At 50.2% G+C, this 26,679-nt stretch overlaps 1 protein-coding gene across 2 annotated transcripts in view; it reads right to left on the reverse strand.

The window, feature by feature from the left end:
* GFRA2 (GDNF family receptor alpha 2) overlaps positions 1–26,679 on the reverse strand; it is a 102,100-nt gene that overhangs the window by 38,228 nt on the left and 37,193 nt on the right. For both annotated transcript variants that reach the window (XM_045007799.1, XM_045007798.1), the window contains exon 4: positions 19,579–19,927. In XM_045007799.1, coding sequence (XP_044863734.1) covers positions 19,579–19,927 — 349 coding nt within the window. The remainder of the gene's footprint in view (positions 1–19,578; positions 19,928–26,679) is intronic.

Consider the following 26,679-nt stretch of genomic DNA (forward strand, 5'->3'; position numbering starts at 1 on the left):
CACAAGCAATTCCCTTAGACACTCCAGTTTCCCAGTATTACCACCAGTGTCACTCGCCATGGGGATGAATGGTTATGAAAACCAACATCCCAATAAAGAAAAACAGGTTCTCTCGATCCCAGAGAACCAAGCCCCAGACCCAGGTCAATATACAAATCAGATCTTACCCACAAATCACGCTGTTTCCAATCCTCTAAAATCTAAAGGTTTATTCATAAAAGGGAAAGGATATAGATGAGAGCTAGAATTGGTTAAATGGAATCAATTACATACAGTAATGGCAAAGTTCTTGGTTCAGGCTTGTAGCAGTGATGAAATAAACTGCAGGTTTAAATCAAGTCTCTGGAGTACATCCCCCGCTGGGATGGGTCATTCAGTCCTTTGTTCAAAGCTTCAGTTTGTAGCAAAGTCCCTCCAGAGGTAAGAAGCAAGACTGAAGACAAGAGGAAGATGAGGCATCAGCCTTTTATAGTCTTTTCCAGGTGTAAGAACACCTCTTTGTTCTTACTGTGGAAAATTACAGCAAAATGGAGTCTGGAGTCACATGGGCAAGTTCCTGCATACTTTGCTGAGTTATAAGGCATATCTGCCTTCTCTCAATGGGTTAGTTGTGTAGCTGATGGTCCTTAATGGGCCATCAAGCAGGCTAGGCAAAGCTAACACCATCTTGTCTGGGATGTCACCCAGAAGCATAGCATAAGTTTGAAGTACAGACAGTACAGAGTCACTATTCATACTTCAACTACAAAATGATGCATGCATACAGACAGCATAATCATAACCAGCAACCTATAACCTGATCTTAGACACCTCATTTGACCCCCTTCATACAAGATTTGGTGCCACTACAGGACTTTGGTTGCAACCATGTTCTATATGGTCCCAGATTATATCAATAACGTCACACTGTCCCAGTTGGAACCAATTACTTTGGCACGGTGTGAACAGCAAGGCAAGGAGGAAGGCAATGGAGAATCTGGCCCTCCATGTTTTCCATATACCCATCTGCAGCAGGGAAGGGACAATCCTTGCAGATGGATTGAGTGAGGCCCAAAGGAAGGCTGGAGGTTTCAAGAATAGCGAGCATCCCTTGGTAACAAACCAGGCTGACTAATCAGGGAGCGACGCTGAAGGAAGCCACCGTCTAGGCCCCACCTCATCCCCAGGGATATCTAAACCTCAGTCTGGGGCCTTAACAGGAAAGGGAGGATTCCTTTATCACATACAAATTTTACACGACAGTTGGAGCATTCTTCATCTAAATCAGTGCAGGCATAAAACAGGGCAGGTTGGATAACAGCCTGAATCCCTTTGGATTCCTCTTCACAGTCACCCTTTGAGACCTTGATCGAAAGGCTCATCCAACCAGAAGATCACATCAGTAGTGGCAATTCAAGTGGGCTTGCTTTCAGCTGGTCTCCACTGGTTTCTACTGGTCCCTATTGATGAAGCAGTAGGCTGAGGGACCAGTAGTCTGACCCAAGTATTCTGAACTCTAGCTGCCAACAGGAAATGGTTAACATTTGGCAACTGGAATTTCAGCGACAGGGCAACTAGCCACAACTGAGTGCTGACCTGGTGGCTTGACAACGAGCAATGGGGAGTTCCCTCCTGCTTCACCATGCGGATAAGAGCATCCAAAGACACTCGGCCAAATGCAAGTCTACAGAGTGGGGAAAGCGACCCAATAAGATCTAGTCGAGATGATAACATTAAACAATGCCATAGCCCAGAAAGTCCCCAACAGGCGGCCAGCAGGAATGCCTGCTTCCCATCTCACTATATAAATCTATCTATTCTATTTGTTTCTTTATTTGGTTTTCAAAACACTCGGTAAGTTCATGTACATATTTTTCCCCTTCTTCTTCTTTCTGGGGGAATATCTCGACAGCTAAACAGCAGCACTGAGCCACTCTCATTACATGTTGTAATGAAAAAGTTGAGCTGCTCTGATGCTGTTTATCAAGGAAACATCCATTATAAATGACATTTTGCTTGTACTAGCAAAGGATATGAAGCTGGGGACACAAGTCAATGCCAGAATCGAATAATCACCCTCTCCCCATCCCATAAGTCAATTGTTTTAGGGGAGAGGATTGGGAAAGGGGAAAGAAACCAAAGAAGAATTAAAAGCTGCCCTGCCTTTGGATGCTGTGGAAATTCAGCCTTTAGAGGATGGGAAATTCTTAAGCACCAGCATCAGTGAAGCATATAAGACCAGATTATTTGTGGTCTTGACTTGCTGATGCAAGATGAAAAATACAGCAAACTGCAGCTGCTGAAATCAGCTTTTTCTCCCCCCTTTCCTTTCCCCTTAGCTGAGGTTAGTGTTTTGCAAAAGGCTTTTATATTCTGGGAGCTAAAACCTGTCCATTGCAATCAGACACACTGCACAGGGAGTTTGTCAGAATTCTCAGTGGCAGAGGGGAAGGCTTCCTGGCACAAAAAGCCTCGCAAATCACAACGCTCCCTCCTCTCACTCTTCAGCACTCAGAGAACAAGAGAGGGCCAGGGCTTGGGAACTGGAGGGTTTCTCAGGGGCCTTTCAAAAGGCATCATAATATAAATGAGGAGGAGAGGTAGGATTTCATGCTAAGGCACCTAGAGATTTGACCTCTCCAACCTCCCCTCTCCACATCCCAAATCTCTCGGAATCCAACCATCTGGTGATGAAGAACAGTTTCAATAAAACTGAGCAATGAAGAGGCAATGGCACGCTGCATTGAACAGAGTCTGTTTGCAGAATAGGCTGAGACTGTGCAGCTCACTTCACCTGTATCCTGGCCAGCATTGCAAGCCAAGTGTCTCATGGCAACATTTAGTGTATTAACCCTTGTGCATGCCCAGGCATTCCAGCTTCGCACTGCTGGAACTGGAAGCTCCGCTGCAGTGAGAGAACCAGGACTAGACTAGCAAGGAATGCTGCAGTCTAGGACTGACCTGCCTCATTAGAAGTGAGAGAGAAGGTCAAGACTGGAGGAGCAGGGGGTACCTCAGGTTGAAAGAGGTGCATTGGCTGAGCTACTGGTTCAGGGCTGGAGAAATCAATAGATGCTAGAAAACGAGAGTAAGGCATATTGAGAGACTGGGTTAGTTGCACCAGGGCTGGAATAGCCAAGGGGGTTGCAGATCACAATTACAGTGCATTGGGAAAGTTGGACAGGTAGAGGTGGCAGTCTCAGATCTGGAATAGCAGCATGGCTGCAGATCAGAGTTAAAGTACATTAGCAGAGCTGTGGAAGAGCCCAGGACTAGAGTACCAGGGGGTGCGGCAGCTGAGAATCGGTGCAATAGCTTGTTTGCTCAGAACAGGGATTTGAGAGTGTTGGGCCTCAAATAGCACATTGGAGGCAGGTCAGGATTGTGCGACGTCAGCAGAGCAACGTGTGCAACAGCCCAGGACTGGAATAGCAGGACAAGGCTGCAAGTCAAGGCTCTGGCAGAGCTGGAGGAGGAGTGAGGAGCCCAGGCCTAGGATGGTGCTACAAGTCCAGAGTGAAGGGTGATCAGTGGAGGGCTTGGGCAGGAAGCTTGCCCAGCACTTATCCACGTTGGCCCTGCCTCCAGTCCTTTATGTTTGTGAGCTCCATACTAAAGAAGAGGTGGTGTGTGAATTACAGTAACTTGGAGACCCAGCTAGCAGAAAGTCCTGCTCCTATAGGGTTTGACTAGGATTGGTCACTGCTGTTCAGGGTCTTTCATTGGAAGCTGCAGGTTGAAACAGTTCTAGCACCTGGCTTAGGGAGGCATGTTTGCCTCATTCTCCCAAAAAGATCCTGGGACTTTAGGATTTCTTCTACCCTACAGCAGGCAGGAGAGTCCCTTGCCCAAACCATTCACAACCCTCAGGAATAACCAATCCGAGAGGTGTTGGCACCAAGTCCTTGCGTCAGAACCAAGGGAGTGCCCAGAAATCATGGCATCCCATTGCTTCCTCTGCTTGTGTGTTACAGCCCTTCCCCCACCCTGAGTCTGCCCTGCATAGTTAGTTTGCAAGCTCTTCAGGGCAGGAACTGTCTGCTCCTCTGTGTCATGCAGCTCCTGGCACAGTGGGGCCCCATTCTTGGCTGGTCCTTAGGCACTACCGTAATAAGCAGGATTAATGCTAATAATGATGCCGAGGGCATTTTGCATTTCAATAGACAGATGCAGCCTGTAAACTTTAAAAAAGTAGCACAGAGGCACACAAACCTGCCTGGAACTGAGTCTAATCAGAAATGCTGATGGCATGGGCACAGACATTGCACTCCAGGAGAAGTAGTACCCGCCCAGCCACCACAAGACAGCTGACCTGTTTGTATTGCTAGCGTTACAGTGCAAGCAAATAGACATGCTTCAGCCAGTTCCAAAGCCTAGGCTTGTACTCAGGAGCCTTGGGAGCTTTCTACAAACTTCCCTGTCCACATTCACGCAATGGGTTGATACACAGCTAGAAGCCCAAGTACCTGAGTTGGTGGAGAGGTCTGGCCCCCACGAAAGCCCAGTGGAGTTCCTGAAAACCTTTCCATTGAATCATAGAATCATAGAATATCAGGGTTGGAAGGGACTTCGGGAGGGCATCTAGTCCAACCCCCTGCTCAGAGCAGGACCAGTCCCCAACTACATTGAGTTCTGTGGGCTTTGGATTGAACATGAAGGGGCTGGATTTTTTTTAAAGGGCTCAGGACGTGCAGTTCCCAATAAAGTCAATGGGAGTCTGAGGCACTTAGCACCTCTGAAAATCATGCTGTACATGCAGTAACAGTGTTGGTACCTTGGGGCATGGTGCAGGATTGCTGCATTCAGGCCGGTCTACAGGTGTTCAGTGTCCAGCAGTAGCAGGAGAGAGACCGATTCTCCTTGTTGGTCACCCCAGTGTAAACCAGGCGTAACGCCACCAAAATCCACGGAGTCACATCAGGGTGCAGGTGGCATGTGTGTGGGAGCAGAGTCAGGCCCAGAGCGGCTTCTTTCTTAGATACAGCCCCAGGGAGCTTTAGCTCAATTAAAACTCATTTTCCAGGTGAGCTGTTCTCTGGGGTGCTAAAGCATATGGCCCAGCATGCCCTATGTCTAAAGCCAAGTCCCCTATCAGAACTTCCCAGAATGGGGTGGGCTTGGAAATCCAGGTCAGGCTCTGCAGCTTGGGTGCCCTTTCTAAACCCATCACAATTAGGTCATTCAGCAGGACCTAACTTTCAGAAGCACTAAGCCCCAGGCAGTGCTCAGTGACATCAGTGGGGGCTGCAGATGCAGCTCAGCACTTCTTAAGATCAGGCCACAACGTTGTAATTCACCCCAGCACAAAGACCATCCGTGCACCACTTCAGCCTCCCTGGGCAGCACAACTATAAAATGGGGCTGCTGCATTTCCAGGCCCATTCCAGCCAGCAAACTAAATCCAGTTCCAAATCTTCTCCTCCCACCAGGGAACTGTACCCAGAGCCAATCCCAGATGGGCACAGAAATCCAGTCCATGTTTCTATTCTCTTTATTCCAGGTGCATGAATCCTGGCTACCTGTAGGAAATGCATGCTCAGCCTGAGGGCTGCAATGTTTCATTTGTGTCGGTCACAAGTAAATCCAAGTGTAGGAGTGTGTGGCTGTGGAAAGACACCAATGGCAGCGTATGCAAGCTCACTGCCAGCACAGACTTGCATCCAGCCGGCTGGCTAGCAGAGGGTAGAGAGCGCAGCCTACTGCAGCTCTATGGGGGAAGTGAAGTTGTGAAGGGCAAAGCCATGGAGGGGAAGCCAACTGCCTGAGCAAGGTTTGCGTCAGCTGGCGCGGACTCTGATGGTCTTAGGTAGCGGAATAGCTGATCACGCCATGGTGGGAGTGAGCAGCATCCCTATTGCTCTGGCAACATTGGGCTTCACCAGTGCAGGAGTGAAGCCGTTACTGGTTTGAGGTCCCTGCCCTCTTGGCCACCGTGTTTGCCCCTTTACAGTTTGGACTTTTCTAATCTTACCCTGGCCCACTCGGGGCAGCCTGGGGCATCCGCAGAACACAGTGGGTGTCTCTGGGAAACAGCAATCCAGCCCACAATGGAGCAACGTTAGCAGAGACTGGAGGTAAAACGCAAGCAGCGCGTTGTTCACTTCACCACCTCCTCTCACCGCAAGGCTGTTTATATGAGCTGCAGCCCTCCAGGCTGGTACACTGTCTGCTAGTTAAAATACCTCTATCTCCAGCATTCAGAAAATAGCTGTCTACAGTATTGCTTTCAGCCGTAATGGAAAACTGATAGCTTTTATCTCCCCAACTTTATGACTATTGATGGGACAGAGACCAGTGTCTGACGACCATTTAAAAGCCAGCCCTGTGCAGTCAGAGAGCAGCAGCAGCGAAAAGCAGTGAAATCTCCAGAATGATTGTCTGGCTGAGAATATGCCACCAACAGCCAGTAAACAAGGGAACTAAAAAAAGAAAGAAAAGAAAAACTTTCCATCTGGGGCAGGGGAGGGGAATCAGAAAAAAAATATTCCAGTATTGACTTCTGCAAGCGTTACTTCTCCAAGGCCAGTCTCAGTCCGTGGTGTTAGACATCCTGCCTGCCCAAGCTTCATAAGGGGAGGACAGGAATTTAAGAACATTGGAATTGCTGTACTGAATCAGACCAGTGGCTCACCCAGTCTTCAGAGTTGCCTGCTCTTGCAGTTTTATTATGAGTCTTGCAGCGTTTGATGTTTTTTCTTAAAGCTCCAGCTCCTGGATTCATGTCATTAAATGAAAAATTCACTTTACGGTTAAAAAACTAAGTGTCAAGTCCTAACAGTTGGGAAGAAAATCTGGAAAATGTGACCTGAGTGTAACCCTAGGGGGTAAGAAATCAGAAGGCAAAGAAAATGAATCCAAAATCATTGCTGTGCATAGGACGGAAGTTCATTTTTCTAGAGGATTTTGAGATTTTGATGTTTAGCTGCATTCCAAATTGGAGCAAAAATTTCAAAGGAAAGAAAATTCCAAAACATTTTTTTTGTTTCTGGTCAATCAAGATGTTTTGATTTTGACATTTTTTAATTTGTATTACAATATATAATTGCTAGACACAAATAGTAGGTAACACAAAATTTAAGGAACTCAGCAAATTAAAGAGACATTTCAAAATGAAAAAATGAAACATTTTTCCCCAAAAATGTTGAAAAAGGCCATTTCGACATTGCTGGAATGCTCCCTCTCCCCCATTTTTCCCCCCAAAAGGAAATTCCAGCAAAATTGACCCAGCTTTGAGAAGTGTTCAGATGTCAACTGAACTGCGTATTCTGACCGAATATGGCTCCATTGGAGTTTCTCCAAACAGCTTTAGCTAAAATGTATCTTTAAGGAAATAAAACCATCATGATTTTTAAGCCAATCTCATGATTTGTTGAGGCCTGACCCATGATGTTTGAATGCTTGGGGCTGGTGCTACTGAGCATCTTGTCTCCAATGATGGCCAAGACCAGCTGCTTCAGAGGAAGTTGCAAGAACCCTGAAGTGGGCAATTATGGGATAATCTGCCCATCAGGGAAGTTTCTTACTGACCCCATCAGTTATTGGTTGGCTCCTGCCCTGAAGTAAAAGGGTTTAAATGTCTTCTAGCTTTTTATCCTCTCTGATGTACCTGGGGATGTTCTCATTACCCAGTGAAGTCTCCAATCCTTGTTTTGAATTTGCTTCTGCTTCTGGTTGTTTTATACGGTTTTCTTGTCACAGCTTGGTCCTGTTTCCTCCCCCACAATCTCTGGGTTCTGCTTGGCTTGGAGGCTGTAGTCTGTGATCAGGGTACAATGAGGAAGTTCTGGGGTAACCCAGTATGTGATAAAGGAAGACAAGATTCTACTGGGAGAAGCCAGTCAGTGCACTAGACTTATCACATCTAGAGATCTCAATCCTGACCCTCAAAACCCTCTGCCATCCCAATGTGACTCTTCCAAACTCTGCCCCCAGTCCTGAAGTACAGTTCTTCCTGGGGTCTGCACACTATTCTGCCAATGCCCTTCCAGCTTGCCCAGCAACCACAGTCCTGGGTCCTTCCTGAGCAGAGCCTGCCTCTCATGCCAGACTGCCTGGTATTTCTGGGATAAGTAACTCCTGGCCACCCAGGCTGCAGGCATCCCTTCGCTATTTTGTAGCAATTGGCTTTGAACAGCTTCCACTGTGATTCCAAGCAGCTGCTTTCTTGCTGGTGGCTGTGCACCAAACCCTCCGAGAATACGCAGAAACCTTTTTGTAGCTACAGTGGTGTCCATAGCCATCTCGCTGTCACAGCTTGTGTCTGTAATCTAATCTTGTATGCTCCTTCTACTAGCACAGAATTTACACATGCTTCATCACCTAACACAGGCTACGGCATCCAGCACCACAGCAAACAGCCCCATCTGCCTTTTGCCATCACAACCCCGTTCAGTCTGTAAACGCCCCTCCTTTCAGGGACTGGGGCCACGCACTGCACTAAAACCCAGCCTGTTCCCAAGTGACTGGGGACTGGAGTGAGATTTTCAAAGCTGACTAAGGGATTCAGATGCATAACTTCCATTCATTTTCATGGGAGGGGGTATCTGAATCCCTGTGGCAAACCTCAGAGCTGACTCTTGGCAACCTGACCTGTGGTGGAAGATGGGACTGGAACAGAGACCTGCTGTCTGCAGAGACCTGAGTGGCAGTGGAAGATGAAACTAGAATTCTGAATAGAGAAGCACCAGTTCTTCCCAGGCTGCACTGAATAAGGGCACTGGGTTCCCAGCTGTTCAGCTCCTGTGTGCCTATTTCTTCAAATGCCCACTAATCCTCTCTCATCAGCTGAGCTGCAGTGCTTTCACCAACTATTGCATCAGTGCTTCAAACACTGGAGGGTGTTCAGAGCCGACGAGAGAGGGGAGAAGCCTATATAAATTACCAGGGCCCGGCGGTCCGGAAGGGGGCCCGGGACCCGGCTTCCCTGGCTTCGTCGGCCCGGTCCCCCCTTGCTGGGGGCCCGAAAAAATTTTTTCACCAGGGCCCAAACCCACACTCGGCGGCCTTGAGGGTGTTTAACTGCACATCCCATTCTCCTGGCTTGAGGATGTTTTGAACTGGGCCAGCCTGAACTTGGGACTCTCTCACTTGCCATTTTGAATTTCTTATCTCAAAACTCTGATTCTAACGCCTCAGAGCTGTAAATTCTGACTGACCTTCGAAACTGAGCTGCCAGCTGGAATCTAGCCCAGGCCAGATGTAATTACTGCTTGACAGCAGTTGAATTGCCTGTGCGATGAGTTGTGGGGTCTCATTCAGGCCAGTTCCAATTGGACAAATCACAAAACCAAATATTTTAATGGATGCCTTTGTGGGCAGTCTCAGCAGAGGCCAGAGACTGAATGGATCTTGGAGCGAGACCTCCCCACTTGGCTCTTACCCTAAAAGAAAGTCCCTCCAAGCCCAGGATGAATCTTGACCTTCTGTTGTCCATGTTAGATTTGTTCTGTAAAAATGTGACATTGGAGCCTGATCTAAAGCCCATTGAAGCCAGTGGGAGATTTTCCCCTGACTTCTAGCGGGCTTTAGATCAGACCTCCTGGCAAGATTTTCAAATCTGATTTGGGGAGCCCAACTGGAATCAGCTTAAAGGGGCCTGGTTTTCCAAGGGCTGGTGCTCAGCATGAGCTGAAAAAATCAGGTGGTCATCTTAAAAAACAGAGCCGAGGTCTCCAAAACCCCTGCTCACTTTGGGACCTCATCTGTCTCCAAGAAGGTGAGAAGCTTCCCCAGCATGATATTCACCAAAGTCTTCCTTGAAAAGCACGTCTCTCCAGGTGGCTCTGCTTTTTTTTGGTTTGTTGGGCTTTTTCCTCTTACACCAACTGCTGTGAGAGAACAGCAGAAATCTCTGCTTAAAGGTTCTCTGATTACAGTCCATGTTGCCTTGCATTAACAGTGGAAGTTGGAGGCTTAATTACCTCCCATCCTGGCAGAGAAGCTTTATCTCTTCCTTGTGTCGCTATTAGGTAGCATTGCTGCTTGTTGATTTGCTTCAGAGTGCAATCAACACTCTTGGTCCCATGTAAAGATTAACAAGATGAGTATCATGCAACGACTCAGGACTGATAAGTACAGGCACATATCAGGCTCTCGGTGGTCCAGTCAACGAACTTACACCTGTATGTGGCCCAGTTACCCTCCACTTTCAGTTGCAGTTGCGTGATTCTGATTCCATCCTATACAGAAGGAAGCGGTGCACACTACCCTAGCTGGGTCATCAGGGCTGGAATTTTCACAACAGGTAAGCGCTCAGTAGTGCCAGTTGGGCATCTAAATAAAGGTCACGTTCTCCATAGGGTCCAGCACCCAGCAGCTCCCATTGTCACATTCCTGGCCAGATTTTCTACCAAACACAGCACCCAACATGCTGAGCTCTTGTGAAAATCTGGCCTCAGTTGTGGGTGCTGAGCACTTGGAAATCTGACCCTGAGCTCTGGTCCCAAAAGACAGTGCAACTTTATTTGGTATAACCCAAAGCTTGCACTGCTTCCAAAAGGCTGCTAGCGGGAGGGACAGAGGCACCTACCCAGACATCACTAGGCCAAGACTCCTTCCCTGGCACCTCCTGGCTACGGGTCTGAGACCCTTCCTGCCATCCGCCTCCCTGAACCCTCTCTGACTGCTCTCCGCCTCTCTTCACCTTTCTTCACTCTTGTCCCATGTATGTGCCTCTTAACCTCTTCCCACATCCTCCAATCTCATTACCTCTTTAAAGTATGTTTTGGAATAGACAGCCCATAGAGAAGATGCTCCATTAAACTAACTTGTGCTACTTTATACTGTCCTGGCTAGTGTGTAAGTGCACCACACTGCCCTCTATTGGATGGAATCTGAATTGCTCAACTGTGTGTCCCAAGCCCTGTACTGCTAACAGCTGGTGGAGATTCTTTCTGAGCTCAGGTGGATGGGCTCTGTGCTTCCTCCGAAGCAGGAGAATCTGTGTCAAGTCTTAGGCGGCTCCCAGTTTGTTAGAGTATCCAGAACTAGCACAAATATCTGGCCACCACAGTGATACCTCTGTGCTATCCACAGAGGATCTAAGAGGAAGCCATGCCAGCTGGTCCTGAGGAACGATGAGGCTGACATCCTCCAAAGGAAGTCAGCAGAGTTTGTTATTGTGGCAGAGATTCTGGAGCCAGGACTACACCACCATAACTGCGCTTGGAGGGGTAACGCAGGAGCAGATAAAGGCTGCCTGAGGCTGCAGCCCAATTGAGACAGATGCAAAGCGAGCGAGGGCAAAGCCGGCATGCTCTATTTATACACATTCTCAGCATGCTGAGGTTGAATTACAGCCTTGGCACTGGCTCACGGCCAATGCCTTGTTATTTATAAATGTACAGCGCCTTGGAGACAAACAAGGGAGTGGAGACACCTTTCCAGCAACAGACAAAACTACAAACAAACATCAGGCTCTTTCTGGTGCTCCTGAGTGAGCGTGGAGCCTGCTTGCCAGCACATCTTGCCTGGACCCAAAGAGGATGCATCTGATACCGGGGGAAGGTCATCATGCATGGCACCTCACTACCCTACCAAACCCACCAGAGCTTGATAAGGCTCTAATCATCCAGGGGTTGCTGGGCAATGGCTGCTAGTGACTGGGGCGGTTGCGTTCAGATAAGAGCATGGCTGCTTAGCCAACCCCATTAGGTTCCCTTGTGAGATACCCAGCCTCCAGCACACGCTGGAAAAGCAGTTTCTCTCTCTGTGTGTTCCCACTGCCACGTCCATCTCACACTAGTAGGAGCCACGTGAAGCAGATGTTCTCAGATCTCAAAACCAGGGTGGATCCAACTTTCTGGGGCAAAGGGTCGGGGCAGATTTTGTGTCTGAACCCCATCCGCCCATCGCTAACAAGAGCCTGATTTGGGTCGGATGACAACCTTTACTATTACTATTGTAAAGATTGGACATGGCCTTGCTGAAATGGTCAGGGAAGCCCGGACTGACCTTACAAGTTCGTGCTGATGTTTACCAAATGGCTCCACCTACAGTGAGGGCTCGGAACAGTTTCACAGTGGTTAGTGATACCTCACAGGCTGGCAAAGCTAGGCTAGCGACGTACAACTGCGGTGGGTGTTGGCTCATCCATTGCTGGCTACGTCTTGTGTGCGTAGGAATCGACGGCAGCCAAAGCTACACCGGAGCTGCACACACAAGGCCATCACATGGACTGTTCACAATCCTCACACGGGACCTTCTTAATTCAGTGCAAACCCAGGGAAATGTGGACTAAATATCTGCACAACTGACTGTCCCTGAAGGAGTTTGGACTCCCCCAGCTCCAGTCTATGGGTATGTCTATACTGCAATAAAACACCCATGGCTGGCCCGTATCAGCTGACTTGGGCTTGGGCTGCAGACCGGGCTCTGGGGGACCCGGCAAGGAGGGAGAGTCCCAAAGCCCAGACGTCAACACTGCAATTTTATAGCTCCGCAGCTCAAGGCAGCTGACACGGGCCAGCCACAGGTGTTTAACTGCAGGTAGACGTGCTCTTTAGGAGCAGAGATTGATTCTGTCCAGCTTCAGTCCATTGCATAGGGAAGTAGAAGTGGTGTCCCCAGGAATGCTAAAATCTGCTTTCCCCAGCTCCAAATTTACTGCACCATTGTGGGAAATGCAAATGACATCCCTAGGTGAGCAGAAACCTCATCTGAACAGCTCCAGTAGATTCCTGGATGCTCAAGACTTAGCCGGCAATGGATAAGCCAGTGCCCACCACAGCCAAAAGGCTAATAGCTATGGGAACAAATCTGCAGACAAGTGCTCACTTCAGCCTTCCCAACAGCTGTGAGGGAGACAGAGGGCTGGGTGCAGGTTCTAATGGGAACAGCAGGTTCCCAACCCTTCTGCAGGGACAGTGCTGTAGTTAGATGCCAAAGACAGAGAGTCTTAGCAGCTAGATAGACAGACAGACAAAGTCATATAGACAGGGGCAGCGGGAGACTCAGATACACTGAGACAAGACTATCGCTAATGATGTTTTTCCTTGGCCGGCTCTTCCGTGCATCCTTGTAACATCAGTCAAGATTTTCCTCTCTCTGATCTCAGATGACACTCTCCACCCCCCCCCCCAACACAGCAAGAGAGCACAGACCAAAGCAACTCAGCTCCCCACGTGCCAACCCCAATGGTCACATCCCCAAACACCCGCTCCCCAAACTGCCTCTGGCACACAACCCTCACATTGGCCTGACCCCCAAATCGCTCACCCCAAAGTGCCCCTTATGACATTCCTGCCAAATCCTCCAACCCCCACAAATCACCCCAAACACACAAAGGGCCCCAGCATCCAGATAACCACAATACAGACCACCCAACCCACACATACACACCTAGATTTATCTTAAGACACATGCACCCCAACACACACACCCCCTTGGAGAGATAGGAAATGCAGGGGTTGCCCTCCTTTTGGTAGCCTGATACCCACGTCACAGCTGGCCCTGTGCACTCATGTCGTCTGACACCCAGAAGCCTCTTTGCCTCCATCAGCGGATTTTTATTACACTGCCAACAGCTCCACTCTGCTGTTTGTCCCCAGTGGGACTGGCTGGACTGCTGCCTTCATCTCACTTCAGTTTTCCCACCGTAAGACTGGCGCTCACAACATTGATGCCCGCTTCTAGCGCCAAGCCCCAAAACACCCCCAAAACAAACAACACTGAAACTAATCAACCTACGCTCCCCCCAGTACATTAATAATGGTTTGAAACAACCATCCTAACCCCAAGCAGAGGTTGTTGGGATTTTACTCCAAAAGGGGAGAAGCACCAGAGACTCCAGGAAACCCACCAGGGACTTCACTATTGCTATTGATTTTAAGTGGAAAGTGCTCAGATCCCACAATGATGGCTGGCCCCACAGAACCCACAGAGAGTCTCTCAGCACCATTAGTGCTCAGGCTTAGACTGGGCCGAGAAAGGCCCCTGGAGCAAGTATAACCAAATCCACAGCTTGGCACAAATGCCAGCCTTCTTCCAGGGATAGGAGAGCAAGGTATGAGGTTGGGCGGGGATGGAGGAGGAGCAGGGCCAGATTGAGGGTCACTGGCAGAGCTATGGAGGGTCCCAGAATAACTGGGGATACTGCCAATGGGGATTAAGGCACCTGGGCAGTCGAGCGGATCAGGAATTTTTCAACAACACTTATTGTCATTGGAAAAGACCAATTTGTCGAAACCGAAACTGTTCACTGAAATGGTGCAGGTTCAACAAATCTTTTCCCCAGAAGGTTTCTTGGGCCCAGGATAGAATTCCTGGCCAAAATGAGAGAACCACAGTGATCAGGGCATGCAGCAGGGATGTGGGAACCCAGGTTCAGGTCCTTGGTCTTCCTGATTTGGAGCAGGGACATAATCCTGGGTCTCCACCATCTCAAGTGATTACCCTGACTCCCAGGGCATTCTGTGGTTGGGGTCACTCCTGCTAGAGCTGTTGTACATTGCACTGAGCCAGGGCCAGAAAGACTGACTCTTTAGCCCAGTGGTAAGGGCACCAAATCAGGGAAAGCAGGGACTTGAACCTGGATCTCTCACATCCCAAGTGAGTGCCTGGCCACCTGGCTTTTCTGGGTGGCACTCTGGCTATGTCTACACACCTGAAAAACCTCAGAGTCCTGGTCAACTGACTCAGACTTGCACTGCTGGGATCAAAATAGCAGTGTAGACATTCAGGTTTGGGCTGGAAACCTGACAAGAGAGGAGGGCCCTGGAGCCCAGGCTCCTGTCCAAGTGGGAATGCCGACATTGCTAGCTTAAGCCCTGTGCACAGACCCCATGAGTCCAAGTCAGTTGACCCAGGCTCTGAAATTTGCTGCTGTGGGTACTTTTTGTCTGTGTAGACGTGTTTCTCTCTCTCTGGTTTTTCTAAAGGTCTCAGTTTTGTCCCAATGTGGAATCAAACCAAATGCCAAAACCTCAACTTTTTTCACAAAACAAAGTTCTTTTCTAGGGCTGCCAACCCTCCAGAATGGTCCTGGAGTCTCCAGAAATTAGAGATTCATTTTTAATTAAAGGTTACATCATGGTTACAGAGTGGTGCACACAAACACCCACCCACGCACGCACCCCAGCTAAAACTCAGCCAGAGGATCTGCTAGAGCCATTTCCATTTCAAACGCCAGGAACCAGATCTCCTCTCTAGCTCTCAGCCCGACAGTTAAAAAGAAAATTCTTCTTTGTTTTTTACCACCTGCATCCCTCAGGGAAACACAGCTCAGGTGTTAGGCCGCACTTGTCTGCAGACAGGTCTCTTCTTCTAAACAGCTTTACAGCTGCAAACAAAAGCAGGTCAAGTGAGCTGCCCAAGCATGTCAGAATCCCATCGCATGTGACCAGGGCTCCCAGCTACTCCACACTGGTAGCTTGGGATGCCTTGGATAGATTAACTCTTTGCAAGGCAGGACATTGCTGTGCAAGACCAGCACTATCCCTTCCTAAAGCCACCAGACAATAAGGAGTCTAAGCAGACAAGCATGACGTGCCCTCAGGGAGAGAGCAAGGGACTTGGAGTTACAACTCCAGGTGCTATACTGGGATCTGGAAGGCAGTGTAGGTCTAGCAGGTAGCACAGGGGCACCAGAATTCCTGGGTTCTACACAGGCTGACTTCAACATCTACTCTGCACTTTCTTAGCATGTTCATGAAATGTTCTCCAAGTGTTTAATTAATTCATCACAGCTATCGGGGGGACAGGCCACTATCACGATCTACATTTTACCAGGAGAACAAACAGGCAGAGAGGATAAGCCCAAACTTTTCAAATTCAGTGGCAAAAGATAGGTACCTAAATAAAAATTTAAGTGCCCATGTTTAATGACCCAAGTTTGAAAATTTGGCCTTAAGAGCCACCCAATTAGCCCATGGCAGAGCCAGGAATAGAACCTCAGGGTCCCGGCTTCCACACCCCCTTACTCTAACCACTAGCCCCCACTGCACTCCCTGAGGCAGAAATAGCATCCTGCAGTCCTGACTCCCCGTCCCCTGCTCTAAGCACTGGACCTGCGCTGCCCTCCACGAGCTAAGGATAGAACCCAGAAGTCCTGCTTCCCCAGCCCTGGGGCTCTGACGCACCATTGTAAATTCTCTTCTTTGCCAGGAACATATTTCAAAGTGAAAACACACAAGGCAAATGTCGCACACTTTCCCGCACTCCTGCTGCTCTCCCTCCCCTTTCAGTCTAAACTTCGTTTCATGCTGGAAAGGGTCTATAATTTGTGCTCTGCAGAGCTACATTCTCTCAGGCACTCTCTCTCAACTCTTTCCTAATGCAGGTTATTTCCCTCTGCAAGTCGGACACATCCACAGCATTTAACTTCTGAGCAAGCGTCGGGCTTGCAGACCTGCTGACAAAGAACTGCCGTTAATTTGACGCTGCACAGAGCCTGCCCCGTATCATTTATTCATAGACACTGGTTTATTGTATTACTAGTGGATGAAAAGCCACATTCAGAAGTTTCAGACATACTCATTTCCAAGGAGAGGAGAAGTAGATACAGCTTTATGAGTGCAGGGGACTGGACTAGATGACCTCTGAAGGTCCCTTTCAGTCCTATGATTGATTCTATTTTGGCACTAACCCCTGAGACCCTGCAGCCATTCGACAGGAAATGGACCCTCCTCCGATATTAAACAAATTCTTTACGCGGCCAGTCTGCCACTGGGGAGAGTAAGGGGAGTTTTTGCTGTAGGAATAATAATGCTCAGAGAAAAGTCCGGAGCACTCTCGACTTAGTTTGTACACAGGGAAACCAACAGACTTCACTAAGAGTGGAGATATGGGCGTAGGTTTTTAAAGCAAGAGCTTATCTCTGAGTGGTATTGAAATGGCACCCATCGCTGTAGTATTTGAGCAGTGAGCACCTCACAATCTTTCATGGGCTTATCCTCACAGCACCCCTGTGTGATAACACAGTGCTTTATCCCCATTGTACGATTGGGAGACTGAGGCCGTGGGGACACGTCTACACTGCGTTTTAAAACCCGCCGCAGAGCGTCCCAGCCTGGGTCTACAGACTCTGGCTCGCGTTACAACACTAAAAATGAAGCCTGGGGTGGGCTTCAGAGCCCAAGCTACACAGCTGTATTTAGCGCCGTAGCATGAGCCCGAGTCTGTAGTCCTGGGCTCTATGACTCACTGCTGCGGGTTTTAAAATGCAGCGTAGACACACCCAGGAGGCTAAGTCTATGGTCAGTCTGTGGCAGGGCAGGGAATTGACCACAGAAGCCCAGGGGCCCAAGCTAACTCCCTAACCATCGGGCCATCTTCCTTCTCCCTACACCCACCTGCCACTGAAAGGCAGCTCCCCTACACCCCAATCCTCCAGACACAAAGCATCGAATGAGGACTCCTTGTTACTTACTTACTATTTCTATTACTGCAGTGACTAGGAACCTGCAGGGCCGCCCGGGGGGGGGGGGCAAGAGGGGCAATTTGCCCCAGGACCCGGGCCCCACAGGGGCCCCCACGAGAGTTTTTCGGGGTCCCTGGAGCGGGGTCCTTCACTCGCTCCGGGGGGCCCGGAAAACTCTTGCGGGGCCCGGGCCCCCGGAGCTTCTTTGCTCCCGGTCTTCGCTGGCGGAAGGACACCCCCCGGCGAATTACCGCCGAAGCGGGACCCGCCACCGAAGTTCAGCTCGGTCTTCGGCAGTAATTCGGCGGAGGGGGGCCCTTCCGTTCAGGGACCCGCCGCCGAAGTGCCCCGAAGACCCGCGGTGGGGGCCCCCCGCCGCCGAAGACCGGGCTGCACTTCGGCGGCGGGTCCCGGAACGGAAGGGCCCCCCGCCGCCGAAGACCCCAGGCCCCCGGAATCCTCTGGGCAGCCCTGGGAGCCTGAACAGAGATCTGGACCCCAGCATGCTAAGCACTGTACAAACACACAGTCAGAGACAGCCCCAGGCCCAAAATGCTCACAGTGTATATAGACAAGACAGAGAAAGGGTGGGAGGGGAACAGGAGGCCCAGAATGGGGAAGTGATTGGCCCAAGGTCTCACAGCAGGTCAGTGGCTGAGCTGGTGAATAGAATCCAGGTCTTTGGACTCCCACTCCCTGGCCTTAACAGCTAGAGTCTAGACTGTACTTCCCCTTAAGACTGGGCTTGTTAGCAGTGCTGGTGAAATAAAAAGCAAGAGGGAAAACTGTCTCTCCCTTGTTATTCAAAATTCAGGATGTAACGAGGAAGGCTGTCACACACACAAATACTCCAGCCAGCTCCCCCCATAGAGCAGATTCAGTAAAACCCTTGTTAGATCTGGGCCCTAAATTCCCCGGCGCTTCCAGCAAGCCAATGACATTAGACAAAGACTTAAGACAAATTCCTAAGTACAGCTATAGCCCTTCCCCATGGAAGGTTGGATGACGTGATGATGAGAGCGGTGTAAATACCTAGAAAGGTTAGGCTGGGGTAGACTAGGCAGACAGATGGATTACACATGCCAACAGACAGATGAAGGAATCTGAACAGCTGCGACAGAACATCACTGCCAAGGCAATGCTTGAACCAGCAGAGGGGACACTGCTAGACATCCAAGTCTATGCATAAAGAATAAAGCTCCTCCCCAGAAGCAGACGGAGCCTGGACTACACAATCCAGCCTGAGTTCCTCTAGTATCCCACCAAGGAATAATGGAACACTCGGTCCGCAGGCTGTACGGGCAGGCAGCCAGCTTACCCGAGTGGCTATGCCTCGGTACAGGATCCCCCAGACACGAATCGGCGGAAATGCTGCAGCCATCGGGGATTGTTTACAACACCATACACTCATCCAGTAGCAAGGGGGTGACCGAGAAGGATCTGAGTTAATCTCTTAAATCACAGGCTCCTCCCGAGTGAGTTAAAACCAGTAAAGGGAGCACAGCAGATGGATTACATAGCAAGGTGCCTACTGTGGAACATGGAAGCACCATGTCACGACAAGCATGTCAGAGAAAACTGGCCCATCCTCTGCAGGTAGGAAGCGGCACAGCTCCATTGACATCCTGGAGTTGCACTGCCATGGTCTAAGGGTACGCCAGGTCCCTGGAGTCACTGAGTCCATGGAACCATGGGCCAGAGACCAGCCTAACAACCAGTACCAGGATAAACCCAGTCGCCAGCGGCTAACCAGCTCTGCCAGAGCATAGTGCAGAAGAGACCACTGCAAACATGTATACAGACCGGCCGCACACCCCAGCACTGCCAGGGAGCCAAAGGAGGCCACACAATCACTGCATCATTGTATTGATGTGGTGCTCTGACAGTTCTGAGCCTCCCTCCACTCCAGCACAACATCCCCTCTCCCCACTCCTCAGCCTGGCTCGGACAGGTGCAGGGTGAGAAGAGTTGGGAATGGAAGAGGAGGCTTCTTTTCTCCCACCTCCAATGTCCTGGCTGCTTGGAGGAACTGGGAAGGATCCAGGCTTGTTGAGAGACCAGGCAGATGGAAAAGGATTTGCCATCAGGCCTTTGGACTCCACCAGAACTGCAGCGAATTCCCCATGAGGGTCTGTGGGGCATCCCTATTCTAGTCTCCCCATAATGCCATGCAGGAGGATAACCAAGACCAAATCATGCACCTCTGCATGGCCTGGGAGGGAGGGAGGGAGGATAGTTCTTACCGGCAGAGATGGTCCGTCCGGCACATATTCCGCAGATCCAGACAGTTGGGCTTCTCCTTGTCCTCATAGGAACAGCTGGGGACTATGGTCTGCCGGCGGCGCTCGGCGCAGGCCTGGTCCTTGCAGGAGCAGAAGAGCAGCCGGTAGGTGTATTCGCTGGGCACCCGGTCAAAGAACTGGCGCAGGGCCTTGTGGCACTTGCGGCGGTTGCAGTGCTCGGTGGCCGAGATCTCTTTGCTGCAGGTGGAGATGTAGACCGAGCGCAGCCTCTTGCAGTTGTCATTCAGGTTGCAGGCTTTGGCTGCATCTAGGCAGTGGTTACTTTTGGAGTTGGTGGCAGGATCCATTCCTGTCCAAGCAGAGAGAGGGAGAGGGGATGGGCATTACTCAGAGCTGATGGCAGAGTGGCTGATGCTGCTGGCATGCCCCGAAACTAGGGAAGAGGAGAGGATGTATGTGACTAGGGGAGCCAGAACAGGGCATCATCACCAAAGGGTGGCTACAGCATTCTGGCATGCCCCAGCACCGAGACACAGCTGCAGTGTCCAGGCACATACTGCATTATTCCTATTATGCTACGACTGGGATAGGCATCACCAGAACCCAGTCGAGCCACTGATTAAACGCAGCAGTCATCAGCCACGTTCCTGCCACTTGGAATGCCGCACACCAGCATGGCAACCGCACGGGGGGAGGCACTGAATTGGTTATTTGGCAATGCTTCCTTCCATTGAAAATCCGTGCCTTGAAGAGACACCTCTACATTGCAGGTCCCTGTGGCAAGGACAAAAGGAGGGCAGCTGCTGGGGTGCCACATGGGGCAAGGTGAAGGAGGGCTGGGGAAAACAAGGGTCCAACTAGGAATTTAATGCCGCTTTTAGGTTTCCTGGATGCTTTGCTCCCCCCTCTCCCAGCATATTCTTTCACTAATGCCGCTGTAATTACAGCTTGGCTCATTCCCAATCAGAGCCTGAACACAGAAGATATTTGCTTTTAAAAAGAAGTGTCTGTATATGGACATATGAGCATAGGCAACAATTGGTACAACTCCTACAGTGCAGCATGTGAAAATGCAGCAGCGGCAATGGTTAACTGCGTGGCTACTGGGTAAATAAACCCCAGGGGGGCATGTGTGATGCTGGCATCGCTGCACAGCTAGAGGCATGCGGTGAATGACGTGTGTCACAGTTGGTGTTGCTTTACGGTCTCTGTGTAAGCCACTGCAGCCTGACACAGAGGTGCTGGGCCAACTGCTGCTAGCAGGGGGTCACCTCAAGTAACAGGGTGAAATTCTCCCCTTCAGCCAGAAGTGAGCTGCAAGGGCCTCACATGTGTTATCTGCCTCGGCGTGAACTGCGCCGTTCATGCAAAGGACAGGGGATGACAACCTGCCGCCCTGCACTGGGCGCAGTCATTCCCACCGGTAAAGTGTGGGTGTAAAGCGCTACCACACTGGTAGCATTTTGCACAGACAGTGCACTGGTGACTGATCACAAGAGGAGCCTGGTTCCTATTTACACTAAGGCCTCAGGCTCCTTTGCACTGCCAAAGCAGTGTCAATAAGAGTGCAAAGGCAGGCTCAGCAAAGCATTGGGCGTCTCGCACAGAGAACTGATTTCAAAGGGTGAATAGATGGTTGGAACCCACTTCTCCAAGAGACACAGATTTTACCCTTCCTCCACCAGCATGGTGGCCCAGTTGAACAAATAGAGCTTTGGGAAGACTAGAGCATGGTCCATCTGATTGGTCAAGCACCGCAGCAAACCACCTGCCCCTCACAGACCAATGCAGCACCCTGGAGGCCTAACCCAGACCCCCCTAGGGTGACCAGATGTCCTGATTTACCAGATGTCCCTATTACCCCCCACCCCCTGTCCTGATTTTTCACACTTGCTGTCTGGTCACCCTACCTGAGCCAGCCTGCCTCTGGAACTCCAGGCTGAGGGCAAAGATGCCTATATACTAGATACACTATATACCCCAGTGCAGAGGGTGGACTAGATGACCTCCTGTTGTCCCTTCCAGGCCTGTGTTTCTATGATTCTATGAGCAGCAGCAGGGTTCATTGCAGTGGGCAGCTCAAACCAAGAGCCATTTCCTGTTCTCTGCTGAGGAAACACAGAATTGGAAGGGACCTCAGGAGGTCATCTAGTCCAAAGCAGGACCAATCCTCAGACAGAATTTTGCCCCAGTTCCCTAAATGGCCCCCTCAAAGATTGAACTCACAACCCTGGGTTTAGAAGGCCAATACTCAAAACACTGAGCTATCCCTCCCCACCATGTAGGCAGACAGACAGACAGGCAGGCTGGCTGTTGGAGCATTTTTTTTAAAGTGTGTTAATACTTCGTAAAACTTATTTGCCAAGTTGGCACAGAACCCCTCCTGCCCCCATCTGCTGGCAAGTTCCAGCCCTCAGCATCACAATGGGCCAGACCCAGAGCAATCTCCACTCCCCCAGTGACTTCAATGAGAGTCACAGGAGCTCAGACCCCCTTAGTCAGGTGCTCTCAGACATCTAAGTCAGAAAACATGGGCACTGTGACCCGACTGAGACATTGGCGTATTCACCCCTGAGATCCGCATTACCAATTCCTGCTTGGAGGCTCACAGACAGCTGCCACCAGATCATTGTGTATAGCTGCAGCCAGAACAGGACCTGTATTTAACATGAATTTCCCTAAAGTCTGCTCGGACTAGAGGTACACATCTGGCATGGAAGGGGTTAATCTGAGCCAGGCGAGAAGCAGCGGGGGGATCAAAGCTCATCAAATAATATTCAGTGCATAATTTATGCCATGAATTTGCAATATTTTTCTAGTCTATTATTCAATGAATAGGGATTAATTATTTGCCCAGCTCTAGAACAGAATCACCTCCTATGACGTGCCAGGTCCCAGCCAGCTAGCACCTTCCCCACTGGTTCCCCCAGGGGGCTGCGTGACCACTGCCCATAGACACCATGTATACTAGGTGCTTCTGCAGCGAAGCAGCTGCATCACTGCAGCCCCTCCAGGAGAGATGCACTGCCCTGGTGTAAGACAGGGCTGGTTCTGGTGAGGCATATCTGGAGTAAACCACACCAGCACCAGCCCTTTTTTTTGTTTTCTTTGCCTGTATTAGGCACTTGCACTAATATCGTCCCATGGACGTGGACAGCCCCTAGTCTAGGCAAGCCAAGAGCACTGAGCTAGAGACCCAACAGGACCGCTTGCAGCCAGGCAGGACTAGGGAGAAGGGGAGCAGTTAAGTGAAGAGAGCTGCTGGAGAAGCGGAAATGCTGGCCTGCCAAGTGCACAGCTGGATTTGCAGCATCTGCTCCCGGAATCCCAGCAATCAGCAAAAACAAAAACCAAACACACACACACATATATACAAACACACACACACCCCGGAGAAGGAACAAGGGCTGAATTTTTTGTCAAAATGATGAATTGCCCAAGGAGAGCCAGATGCTATTTTAAAGTCACCTGACTGCATCAGTAATTTCTTCCCTAATTTCCCCTCCCCCACAAACCAACCAAGATCCTGGATTCGTCCGCTGTTCCCCAGTTTCCACTGGCAGAGACAGATGGCAGCATCAAGGAGGGTTTCCTAACAGAAATATTTGCAGAGCCTTGGTAATTAGCAAATGGCAAGCAGCTACCTAGGTGGGAAACCTTGGCTTTGTTTTTTCCGCTCCCTGCTTTGTTCCATCAGTGCTCACAGGCCCCACCAAGAGCTCCCCCACAGCCAGCCCTCCTAAGCTGTTGCCTACCAAAGCAGCTGTTAAGAGAATCAGACAGCTTCTAAAGCCATCTCTGCAACTGAGACATTTCAAGCCTGGTTTGGAATACAGCCTTCCAGCATCTCTCCCTGCAGCACTCCCTGCTGGGAGAAGCCAAAATTGGAATGGCCCTACAGCCAGTGCACCTGCACCATTCCCTACAGCACCTCCTGCTGGGAGAGGCTAGAACTGGTGTAGCCGTGATCACACCCGCAGCTGGCTCTGATGTGCCATGTCGCACACCCTGCTTCAAAAGGCAGGGACGGAAATAGCTACAATCCCCCCACCCCCGACACATACACAGCCAGCTATTTATCCCACATCCTTCCCCAGCAGTGGCTTGGGGAGTGTTCTCTGCTGGGACAGTTGCTTGCCAACCTCTAGACAAGTGCTAACTACTAACACAGCATATATGTTAAAAACCTACCCTGCAAAATACAGAACACAGAGTTTGCCCAGATTCCTGTCTTCCCAAGCTACATACGTTCTACCCTGCAACTTCCCCTTCCCTAGACACCACAGTGAGGAGCAATAGGCAGATGATAAGAAGGCAGACATGCCTGGGGGCAGCACATATGGTGGTAGACACATGGCAGTTGTCTCTCTCCAGCTCCCAGGGCCTTTTTTCACCTTGTCCCACACTCGCTGAGCATTCGTTCTGGGATCTGGTTTAGACCAGAAGGAATCAGGCACTGGTGCAGCTGGATCATGCTCACTCTGGCCGATCATCCTCAGAGCCCTCAGAACACTTTAAATAGAGCGGAGCGCACAGCATTCTGATGCACCGGCATACATGTGGGATCAATGCACAGTGCTGGCTTATTGTATAATCCTCGTGAGCATCTGCATCTGTCCTGCCTGAGACCTGCGGGGACCTGGATGCATTTTAATAGAGCCTGCACTTGGAAAAGCGCAGTTTCTGGGGAGCTCATTAATGAGGCACAAGCATTAACATTTCATGAGGCAGAAAGGCAATGGGGGTCTATGAAGCTGGGACTTCTGAGGGAGCTCTGGGAGAGTGGCAACTCCATTCCCCTCAGCCCCTGAGCTTATCCCAACCCTCACAATAGGCAGGACAGGGCCCAGGGCCCTCCAGGGGCAGGAGATGGTGCAGAGACTTCCAGGGCAGGAAAGGGAAGGTTACCTGCAACCCTGTGTATGCTGCCTACTGTGTACAGATCAAGCATACAAGAGCTCGAGCCTGCATCAGGGTCTCCAGCACAGAAGTTAGGTGCTTATCAGCACCCCAGATCCATCTCCCTCCTCATCAGCCCCCGTACAAAGAGGCTTCATAGAATCTCCAGTACAGGTGAGTCCAGAAGAATTTTGAGGCAAAATAATGGATATAAAGTCTGAGTCTCACATGAATCGCTGCTAACGTCCACTAATGCTGTCGGAAGCCATGTCTGCTCTCCCTAGGGCTGCCTTTGGCTCTTGGGACAGATGTGTCATTATTCACCCCTTTGCCAACAGCCAGGCGCTGCTAGCACAGGAAATGAATGAACATTCACCACCAACTTGCAGCCTGAACTCAGCGCGCTCCCTTGTCCAGCGTGCGTTCCCTTTACTGCAAACATTGGGCAGAGACAGTACCAGGCTGTAGAACACTGTTCTGGCTTGAGCTAAACCTTGTTATGGGTCATACATGGCCACTGCTTTCATTCAGAATAAATGTAAAGAATCCATTGTGATCACGTGACTGAAGCAACAGCAGCAGCACCCAAAACATAGGCACACGGAAAAGCCAAGCAGAAGCTGAATTATGTGGCTCAAAGGGTTTCAAGTGTATGGACGGGGCTTTGATTGGGGGAACAGTTTCTCTGGTCTGTGGGTGCACACAAGAGGCACAAGACAAGGATACAAAAGACAGAAGCAGAGAGAAAAAGCCAAGTAAACGTAACCTGGAAGCACAATAATGTGGTCCTGAGATAAAGCTAAGGGACAAAGCTCTTTGGATACAGAGTGCTGGCTGGAAAGGCAAACCAACAAAGGAAATGTGTGTGGGTTTGGTTTTTTTTGTTCCTCCTGTGTTTGGGGAAACAATTTCTCCTCCCAACTAGAAAAACTGCAAGGGTCCCAAATTTTAACCAGCTGCTCAGGCCAAAAGGGGTAACAATAAAATGTAATGGTGTCTACTGCAAGGGAGACCTTCAGGCAAAGTATGGCAAGCTTTTAATGAAAGGGGAGGAGAGAAGGAATCTGGGATAGAGATAGAGACAGAGGAAAGCTGGTCTTGTGCTTAAAGAACTGGTTGGGCACTCAAAAGATTTGGGTGCAATTCCTGGCTCTGCCACAGACTCCCTTGTGTGGCCTCAGGCAAGTCAGTTCATCTTTCTGGGTCTCAGTTCCCCCACCCCAATCTGTAAAATGGGGAGAATAATCCTCCCTTTGTCCCACCCTGTGTCTGCCTCATCTGTTCAGATTGTGAGCACTTCAGGACAGGAACCGTCTCTCACTATGTGTGCATACAGGGCTTAGTGCAAGCGGCTTCTGAGCCAAGTTGGGACCACTAGGCATTACAGTAAGGATACCAGAGACAGAGGCACAGAAAGCTCTGGAGGCAGTTGGTCTCCAGAAGGGAAGCTGTGTGCACAAATGGAGGAGAACAGAGCTGAAATTGTCCCCATGATGGAAGTGCATTTAGCAGCTTCCCCCACATAGCTGTGCCAACGCCCTCTCACCTGCTCTGCAAGCGACCTGCTGTTCCATGTCTTGGCTCTCCACAAACAGCTCTACTGATGCATATGAGTCCTGCCCTGCAGCCCCCCTGCCCTTCCACCCCCTGCCTCTCCAGAGCACAGACTGCTAATTGTGCCAACTTGGGCATTGGGTCTATTGATGCAGGAAACAAAAACACAGAAGGGGTTAGGGGGAGACCCACCACCAAAGCCATTGGTGATGGCATTTCAGGAGTTCCCAATCAGGTCAGCTGCTCTGCAGCCAGCAAGCCTGGAGTATGCAATATCTCCCTCTTTGCTTCCACAGCCCCTTTTTAAAAGGTTACGATAATCCCACGGCTATCCCCACAGGCAATTAATGCCAGGCTGGCCCGGCCTTGTTATCGACAAACAACAGTAACAGCTCGTTTGCTTCAGTTGCTTCGGTTTCAGGTCAGGGGGGAAGCTCCTGCTCCCTTCGCAGCCTCATTACTGCCATGCATGCATGGACACAGCACCAAGGGTGGAGGGCAGAAGGAATGAAGGGATGGGCTGGGAGATGCAGCTGCACCAAGTCATATCCTCGGCTGCTCTTAAAAGACACTGGAGAAGAAATTTGTAGGTGCGCAGGATAGAGGGAACATCCTGAGCAGCAGCCCAGGACAGGAGAAAAGCCCTCA

This window comes from Mauremys mutica, chromosome 2 (genome assembly GCF_020497125.1).
Source record: "Mauremys mutica isolate MM-2020 ecotype Southern chromosome 2, ASM2049712v1, whole genome shotgun sequence".
In the NCBI taxonomy this organism is placed as follows: Eukaryota; Metazoa; Chordata; order Testudines; family Geoemydidae; genus Mauremys; species Mauremys mutica.